Here is a 9,540-nt window from a genome sequence, read left to right as displayed (position 1 = left end):
TTCAACATTAAGTAAAATTAATTATCAAACAGGTAAAACTCCGATAGGAGTTCGTTCATTCATCAGTTCTCTTCCCCTCCAAAGTTCCAAAATACGAAAAAAAAAAATTCATATGATACTTTGGACGGATTCAGAATAGTAGTTGGGCCATTCCAACAGGGAACCACAGATGAAATGAGGCAACAACTAGCAAGAGATTAACCCAGGAAGGGTACATAACAACTCCCTTTCCAAAAATAATAGTAATAAATCTATGGAAAAGAAATGATCAGCAATGAGAGATTTTTTTTTGGTTGGTGGGACTGGGGCTGTTTAAGGTGGGGTGTGGTTGGTTTGCGGCAAAACAGAAGGTACTAGTGGTACGTTTTATCTCAACTCTCAATAATGTCAAATTTTTTGCTTAAAGCAATAATTGTTCAGACTAAGAAATGAAAAGCACCACTCATTGATCTCCAAAGACCAGGGCAGGCAGGCAGGCAGGCAGGGGAATAGGGGAGGACCCTAGCTGACCTTACAAGTTCCAAGCCCTTCATTCATTCTTTTTGATGGTGGGATGCTAAGTTGCCAACCCGACATGGAACCAAGAACAAGAAATGCAGCCTCATATATCATCATCCTACACTTCGAATTTACTTAAATCACCATATGCTGTCCACAAAAATCAGCACTATCTTCAACAGTTTCACCGAAACCTACATAGAAGCATAGTAGAAGAGGTATATATATATGTTGATTGTTGGGCTATCTTAACAAGTTTTCTTGAGACTCAATGTACTAACATCTAAACAAAAACCCCCCACAAGTTTAGTGGAGTCGAAAGTATTTCTTTTTTGTGCTGTAACTACTTCAAAAAAGAGCCTACCGACAAGGTAACTAGTACGAGAGAAATATCCATGGGAGAAAAAGGCTGCTGACATTGTACAAAGTTGGAAGGGGGAGAAAAAGGCCTGCCTTTGTGAGTGCCGAATTTCCCCTATATAATAGTAAGAACAGTTTTCAACCTTCAAATCATTCAATCAGCTCTCTGTACAGTTGTTTTGAACAAGAGGATGTATAGTTTCTGATCCATTGAGAAGTACATGAAGCCACCTACTGAATGTGTCACAAAGGAACCAAAACTGGTCCCTACGATGCAGTGCCAGGCTGGTCCATAAACCCCATCAAATTCCTGCAAGCAAGAAAATCAGAACTGAGACTAACCAATTCAAGAACCAGCGTGCCTGCTGATTAGCAAGCGAATTGATCCCCCAAAAGGAAAAAAAAAAAAACAAACAAACAAAAAAAAGGAAAGCCCCACATCACAGAACCTAAACCAAAAAGCCCACAATGATTACTGATTGCTCTTTTGACAGATGCTATAGCAGGCAGGAGTACCTTTTTGAGGGTAAAAGCAAGAGTCTTGGAAGTGAATTTTTCCAAGCTATCACGAGCTTTTCTGGCACAATCGACAGCATGAATCTGCATAAAGGGCGGCATGTCAACAGCCACAACCTTGACGCCGGTGCAACAAAAGAAGTCAGCCAACTCAGCTTGCGAGCAGCAAAATGACTTCCTTCTGCCATTCACCGCAAGCGAAATACATGGTCTATTCATTTCACACGACGGCGTGGCTTGATTAGGTTTCTCCAATTCAAGACTCTTCGACATCAAGCCATACGCTTTCTTCACGCCTCTCCTCCCGTCATAGAACTCCTCCTCCTTTTTCTGGGCTGCTCCTTCTCTTGCTCCTGACGATGATTTCTTGATTCTAAGATTAGATTTATGGCCGTCTAATAAAGCCTTCTGAGCTGGAGGAGCATCAGCCAGGGGCTTTTTCTTCTTGACATTAACAAGAGAATACTTCCTGTTGTCCTTTTCTTTAACCTTGGTTTTCGTGCCGTAGCTTTCTTCATTTCCCGAGGCCAAATCAGCCGGTGCAGCTCCACGATGAATTCTTCCGTGCTGGCTACTTGACTTGGTCAAAGCTACGCAGGAGCTGTCTAAAGCAGAGGAATCATCTCTGAGACCCTTTTCTTCTTCTTGATGAAAATGAGCGTGTGGATGTGAGGAGGCTTTTAAGGAAGCAAGAAACCTGTGATTCGCATACAACTTGGCGAAGTGGCTGGATATGTTTTGGATGGTGGTGGTCGTGGCGGTGGAGGAAGGGGAGGCAACAAGAATGGGATCCGGAGGAGGCATTTTTGAGGCGGCGGTGGTGGATTTTGTTGGGTGCTTTTTGAGGAGTGTGGGATCCATGGAGGATAGGATACTACTTTTGGCTTTTGGCTCCCTTAGTTAGAACTTAGAGCTGCTGCTGATGATGATAAGTTGCACCTTTGGGTTTGAGTTTGAGAAGTGGCGTTTAGTTGTTGTTGTTTTGGGGGCTTTTTGCAGGAATTGTTGGGGTCCTAACTCCCCCCTAAGTCCTAGTAGGATAGTGCAATACTACTACTGCTATTAAAGACTACTAAAAATATGATGATGAGGCTATTGGAAGAATATAGAGGCCACTGGTCACTATATGAAGAATGGGTAGAGTGGTAGGATGGGATGACGAATGGATAGATGTAGTTTTCTTCTATCTACAAAAGAGAGGGAATGGAAGGGGATAGTGAACAGGTTTTGAGTTGGAGAAGTGAAGGATATATGGTGCGTTTATGTTATTAGCGGCGGGGAGAGTAACGTAGGAGTTGGGGGGTATATGCAATGGATGGGAGCTTTGTGGTGAGCCTGCTGAGATGTGATTTGCTTTTGTTGTATTGTGCGGCGAGTGCGGAGGACGAGGGGATGGGTTCCCCTTGACTACGGAAAGTAATCATCTTTAGTGGTAACTCAATCGGTTGTGTTTGGATTGCATTTTCCGTCATTTTTCATGAAAAAATTACTGTAGCGATTTGATATATGTGAGGGAAAAAGGTGATAGGGAAATGTGATCACGGAAAACGATAATATTTTCCGACGAAAACCTTCAATCCAAGCAAGGCCAGGTTTCTGACTACAGCACGAAGTTTTCCTTTAATTTTAAAAGTTACATCTACATTCCCTACTTTTACTGTTTCGATAATAATGTGTCGATAAAATTGAAGTTTGAAAATCGTAATATGAAATATGAAGTTTGAATTTATTAAATTGTTGAATTGTTAAGTATTAAATTTAACACTCTGAAGTGTGAATCCGTTAAATTACTGAATTGTTAAATAAGTGGTACATTTTAGTGTATGTATATCATCATGTTAAGTAGCGAGTGAAGTACGATCACTTTTTTTTTTTTTGAAACAAATTTTGTCTAAGAAATTCAAAATATCACCCATCTCATATGTTTCATTTTGGTTTATCAAAACGCACCTGAACGTGTTAAATTTTGAAAACATTAAGTTAAAATCTTGAATTGGGTTTAAAAAAAAAACGCTAAGATACCTTTTTATGTTAGAAAAAAAAAAAAGAAAGAAAGTGAGATGAAGAGCTCACTCATCACTTTCATTAATATTATAGCCATTGCAAACGCACCATCGCCCTACCTAACTCATCAATCAAGTCACTTCAATTCAATCCTGAAATTTCCACAATTTTGATTGACATGCTTTGAAAAAATCTTTTCTTCTTCTTTTTTTTTTTTTTTTTTTAAAATGTCACACTCCAAACTCCAATACAAGATAGTCAAACTCACCACCAATACTAACTACACTTACTGATACCAGAGCAAAACCGAAGACCAAATCCCCTAAATCATTAGCCAAACCACCACCACCTATGAGTCTGCAAATCAAAGAAACCCAAATGAATGAAGCTTTTAATAATAGCAGATTTTTATTCCTTATTTTTGTTGCGCAATTGGCATAACAATAATTAATATTATGTAACCCTCCTCAATCCATCTTTGTTTTTTAGGCATCACTTTTATTTTCTATTCTCTACCACTGCCATCCTTATCACATTCATCCAATTCAGTAAAGAAATTTGCTCTGACAACTTGTGATTTGGCAATTTTAATTCGCTAGTATTTGCAAAAAAATGGCGAGGAAAAAGCTCTAGTGGTACGATAACAAACGATTTTTGAACGGGAGAAAAGAGAGAACTAGGCATTGGTTGAGAACGGAAGACTGATTGTAGTTGTAGGCTCGTATGATTTTTTTTTTTTTTTTTTGGAGTAGGAATTAATTATAAGTGAAGGAAGTTAGTATAATTATTCAAAATTGAGAGGTGTTGAATGAAATTGTTAGAAACCTTGTAGCATAGCATGTTTCTGAAATTATCCTTAGTAATTAGCCATCACACTTCACCAGACTAGACCAGAATAAAAATCTGATTTGGACGGGTGAGGAAAATTTTAAAGAATCCAATTTTTCTTTTTCTCTTTTTTTAAAAAAAGAAAATATTTGTTACGCATTATTTTCTCATTTCTCATATTGCCCTAGACTATCGTTACTAGTGAAGTGAGTATGATAAATACAAACAACGTAGCTCAGGGTATAGACTAGACACTAATAAATGCAGGTAGAAGGGACTTACATCTTTTAAAATCTCGCGTTTGAAACTGATGAAAATAAGAAGGGACAATATTGAAAGAGTTTTCCCTCCGTAAAGAGTCTGATTCGATTCAAACATGATTAGTCACACATTCGTTTTACACCATCAACTTTCTCCGCCTCCTCCTCCTCCACATCTTATCTTCTTTTGTTGAATCCACCAAAGGTCCAAAGTAGTAGAAAGCTGTCGTCGTTCAGATAAATTACACTTGTTAGTAGCAAGAAAACCCATTTTTCTGCCTTAAAAGGGAATTCTTCTTAGAACAAACAAGACATCAAATAAGGCTAAATATAGATATGGACACAAACAACAGTCAATAATTTAGTCTTTTCGGCAATAGCATAACAAATAGCTTTGAAAAAGAAAACGGAAAGACATAAATAAAGAGGACATATGTTGAAGATATATATACATATATATATATTGAGGGGTGACTTTTGCTAATGAGTTCAAGATTTTGTTGTGCAGCCCATACATATTTATATAGTGAGTTAGGCTTAGGCAGGAGGGGTGAAGGGTTGGGGGATTGTTTGGTTGTTGCTGTCGTCTCATTCATCTTTCCCCAACCCACAATGCACGTTTGGAAGATCTTTGAATACGCTCCAAATGATGAAACTGATGCTTGTTCAATAATGAGGCGGACAGTCTAGTCTTAGTCTACCTGATTGGTTTTGGCACCACACCCTACAGCTGGTGGCACCTCTTTCCCCCAATGCTATTTGTCCGCTGTTGTTTGTGGCAAGCATGTGGTGTAATTCATAACTATTGTTCTGGGGGACGCATATCTATGAACTTAAAAGCTAATGAACATGAGAATATTTGCACCTTTATGATGCATGTCATCCTCTTTGAATTTGGTTGCATCATTCAAAGCCAGGCTGTAGCAGTCAAGACTACCCCAGGAGTCGAGACACTATGGGTAAGGTAAAGACGATAGATATGCCGAAAATTCTACGCCGGATATTCAAACTGCAATAGTTGCTGGAGTGGAAATTCAAAGGTCCGTACGGGGGACTGATAGAGAAATGCCACCGGCCAAATGATGAAGCCAATCACAATGTTCAACTTCTAACCATGTCAACTTTCAAAATTAGTGGATATAATAACTAGGGAAGAACTTTTTCCCCCCACAACAATCCACTGTTATCATTAAAGAACCAATCAAGCAGTTTGTAGCACGACTGCATGGGGATTCTAACAGAAACCATCAATGCATTACAGGCACCCTAAATAAAAGCTCATAGGCACATCTGGGTTTCAGATTAGAGAAAAAGTCTAAAAGGAATTAGCAGACAACTCAAGCTGTATGCTTCGTAGCACAGAGACAGATTACATTACATGACCCTTTATTAAAGAGCTGTTAACTTTTTATTTATTATCTGATGCACACACATGGACACGCAGTCCTTAACTATACAATAGTGCAAACATTCATTTCAACCTCTCTCTGAACCAAAACTGGGTCATTGCAATACCTTCAATTAAACTACTCGGATACCAGAAATGCCACTGACAAAGGCGTAGTAACTTACTCAAGCTCTAAGAACATTAAAGACAGCATATTCTAAATAATGTCTTCATGCTGTCGATACCTCTCCAGTTTAACAGAATATTGCTTCTAATTCCACGGACTTGGGACCCTACTCTCTCTAAAAACTGACGTTCCGCCCGATGCAGCAGGAGAGGGAGAGGAGGCAACATAATTGGTCCCTGATACCGAAACGGTTGGCAAGTTTGAAGTCGGTCCCTGCTGACCGGTTGGCGCAAAGCGTGATGGACTGGAGACCCCTAAACTGGCTCTTGCAGGGTTTGGAACCTGATCCAAATTGTTGTAAACATTAAATGTCAAGAAACTGAACTCCAATGAAATAACCTTTGATGGATATAAAATCTGATAATGAGAGGCTTGAAAATTTCATAGAAGCTTTCTGAAACAGTAGTGACAACTTACCACATTATAAGCAGGCTTCTTGGGTTGAGAATCTGAAGAAGGGGAAGGGGAGCTGCTGCTCATATGAAGCAAATGGCGAGCATCGGGATTATGGTTCAACATGCCATCATTTTCCCCTCCGTCCACCTCACCGCCAAGGGTTCCATCTGAGCCAACTCTAGGAGTGTTAAGCCTAGTCATTGACCCAGTATCAGTTGGAATGTCTACTTGAAGTGGAACAGATGGACAAACCGCCATGCCCTGTCCACTGCTTCGCCTCTTAAGTTCTTCTTCTGCATTTTGGATCTATTAAACACAATGGATAACAGCATATTCGATGAATATAAAGTCATACTCAAAAAGAAGTTTAAAATTGAAGAGTTTGATAATCCATCTAGAATATCATACAAGTGAAGAAAAGAACCTAGCATTACCTGTTTTAGCACCTGCACCAGACCATGCTTTTTTTCTTTCAAAATCTTTAGTTTCTCCTCAACCTCCTTCTTTCTTTTGTATTTATCACTTTCTTCATCCTCTTTGCTGGTTGTCTGTGAAAAATGAGAAAAAGAAAATGTTCAGCCGAAGTTAATCATGAATGGCAAGCACAAATAAGAGAAAAATAAGATCACTAGAGAAGTGTAATCCACATCAGGACGTCTAATAAACTGTCAGCCACCTTCATGTCACACAGTTGACCTTTAAAAGACTCATTTATAACTGGGTCCTATAAGAGGCACATATATGCAACAGTTACTCAAAAAATCTTGGAATGCACAGCCTTTGACCAGCAGGGTCCATCTGCTTGAAAAACACTAAATCCCACCACCCCTAAAGCTCTGTCAATTACATTTTTCCCCCTCCACAGCTACAGAGCCAAGACAGTGTGTGCGCGCGCGCGCGTGTGTATATATGCATATATATGGGCCTTAACTAACTAGGCATTTATTGAGCTTATGAGCTAGACTCCGGAATACATTCAAGAAATACACTATCCAGCCAATTTTCTTTCCTTCTGAGCAAATGATAAAATATTCATACTTAGCCCTAACAAGCAATGGTACAATAATCTGCTACTTGCACACGATTCAACAACCAGATTAAAAATCTTGAATCTGAAGTTCCCATAATTACTTGAAATTGTTGAAAATTTTCTAGACAAGAGATTCTAAGGCAGACTAAGCAGATATCGTTAATAAATGTGCAATGGGAAGGTTAAACAATCATTTGAAACCAGGTACATGAGATGGAGAAAACTTCAATATCCATTGTGGTTTCTCACCATTGATCAAAATTCTAAATCAGACTTGAACTCGTAATCCCAGAAAAAGATGTGCAAATCTTGAGAAATCGAAGTACGGAATGCAGGCAATCCCAATCTTGCACCAGCTGATTCAAACCTCTGATTTTAAAAAGTACAAAGAGAAGCAGATTTTCCCATCAAAATGGTAATGCATCTATTAGAGTTTGCAAGTAAAATCTCCTGGTCATGTATTCTGTGCCTATGGATTACATTTGTTCTCAGTTATTAATTAGTATAGAGATAGAATCCTACACGGCAATGTTTGATAATTGGAATAGGGAGATGTAAGCATCTAATAGAGCTATTTAAGACACTTAGAGAACGAGGAAAAACAGATATTGAAGCATTGAAGAACAACAAAAAGAGAAGGTGAATGAGGATTGTTGAACTCAAAAAGATAGTCTCACTAAAAGCCTCATTCAATTGGAGCCTTAAGTGAAAAAATCCGTTTTTGTAAATCAGAACACACATTAAAAAGAAATGATTTTGGACGCATAACTGTTTACCAAAGCAATTGTCTCGACCAAGATGCCAATAGACAATCCTTTTCTCTCTTTACAGAAGTGAACCCAGATGTGGGTTCAAACACCAAATTTTTTCCGTGGTCACCAACATCCATGAATCAAGAAATCAAGTCATATGAAAGCGAACAGAAGTGCATTCTTTCGTCACAACAACATTCTCAGAATAATTCACGGGACATTATTGCTTTCACTGCAAAGAAAAAGAAGCCCATACACATATCATATCGACAAGAAAATAATCCAAAAAGGAAAAAAAAAGGAATAACTTGCAAGTATATTTTCATATCTTCGATAAGTTAAAGTTGCTGAAACATAGCGGAGTAGGCAAAATTAACTGAACGCATGAAAAATCATGAGATGCAACCGAGATCGACTAGCTCACAAATAGATAAAAAGGAACCCCAATTACCTGAGGTGCGGTAGGGTTGAGCAGCAGTGGTACCTCCTCCTGCTGCTGCTCATTCTTCTTCTCGTCCTCTTGTTCTGTGACCTCATGCTGCTGCTGCCCCTGTTCCACAGCAGCAGCAGCATTCAGGTCATTTTTCTCCAGGGCAACCTCATCAGATAATACTAGCGTTTCAGATGCGCCAGATCCGATTTGATCACCTACTAACCCTTCTTGTTCAACCCTGATCTCATCTTCGTCGTCGTCCTCCTCCTCCTCTTTATCATTAGGCGCCTCCTTCGTTTGAGCTATAATAATCTCAGCGCAAGCATTTTTATCGTTATTATTAACCATTTCATTGTCGCTGTCATTATTATTATCATTACTATTGTCATGAGCAGCACTTCTGAAATTAGGGTCAGGGTTAGGGTTAGGGGTCGGAGACAATTGGGGGAGGCGGGAGAGGGAGGCGCGGGAACGACGTCGGAGAAGGGTTTTGAAGTCTTTAAGGGAGATTTGGCGGGAAGGCATGAGCCATTTGCGAGGGACGTCGGTGGGAACCTTGTGGAGGTTCCCTTTGTACACCGCCGATATCGCCACCATCTTTTCTTCTCCCCCTTGCGACGGACTCTCTCTTTGTTTCTTTCTTTCTTCTTCAGGTGTTTGTAGCAGTTAAAAAGTTACTAGTACTAAATAGTAGTAATTGGCTTTCAAGAATTGGTGGCAATTATTTATCATTACTACTAAACATGAAATTGACCATATTTGTAAAAATAGCATACACTATATTTTGATATTATAGAGACTAATTCTATTCACCAATATTATTATTTTTTTAAAAAAAAATTGTTGAAACACCTTTATGCACCATTGGTTTTTGTGATTTTTTTTTTTG

At 39.1% G+C, this 9,540-nt stretch overlaps 2 protein-coding genes across 2 annotated transcripts; both read right to left on the bottom strand.

Annotated features, from left to right (window-relative positions):
- Positions 1 to 575: 575 nt before the first annotated feature.
- Positions 576 to 2,694, bottom strand: LOC113741546 (uncharacterized). Its single transcript, XM_027269083.2, has 2 exons — positions 1,375 to 2,694; positions 576 to 1,168 (listed from the first exon to the last, which is right to left on the bottom strand). Exons 1-2 carry the CDS (start codon positions 2,233 to 2,235, stop codon positions 1,013 to 1,015), a joined length of 1,017 nt encoding a protein of 338 aa, XP_027124884.1. The 5' UTR covers positions 2,236 to 2,694; the 3' UTR covers positions 576 to 1,012.
- A 3,157-nt stretch (positions 2,695 to 5,851) lies between these two features.
- On the bottom strand, positions 5,852 to 9,347 carry LOC113741446 (uncharacterized). The gene is made up of 4 exons (XM_027268979.2): positions 8,670 to 9,347; positions 6,871 to 6,984; positions 6,458 to 6,742; positions 5,852 to 6,322 (listed from the first exon to the last, which is right to left on the bottom strand). Exons 1-4 carry the CDS (start codon positions 9,246 to 9,248, stop codon positions 6,125 to 6,127), a joined length of 1,176 nt encoding a protein of 391 aa, XP_027124780.2. The 5' UTR covers positions 9,249 to 9,347; the 3' UTR covers positions 5,852 to 6,124.
- Positions 9,348 to 9,540: the final 193 nt, after the last annotated feature.

This window comes from Coffea arabica, chromosome 4e (genome assembly GCF_036785885.1).
Source record: "Coffea arabica cultivar ET-39 chromosome 4e, Coffea Arabica ET-39 HiFi, whole genome shotgun sequence".
Classification (NCBI taxonomy): domain Eukaryota; kingdom Viridiplantae; phylum Streptophyta; class Magnoliopsida; order Gentianales; family Rubiaceae; genus Coffea; species Coffea arabica.
The sequence above is the reverse complement of the archived record's forward strand: the minus strand, read 5'-3'. Positions and strand labels throughout refer to the sequence as shown.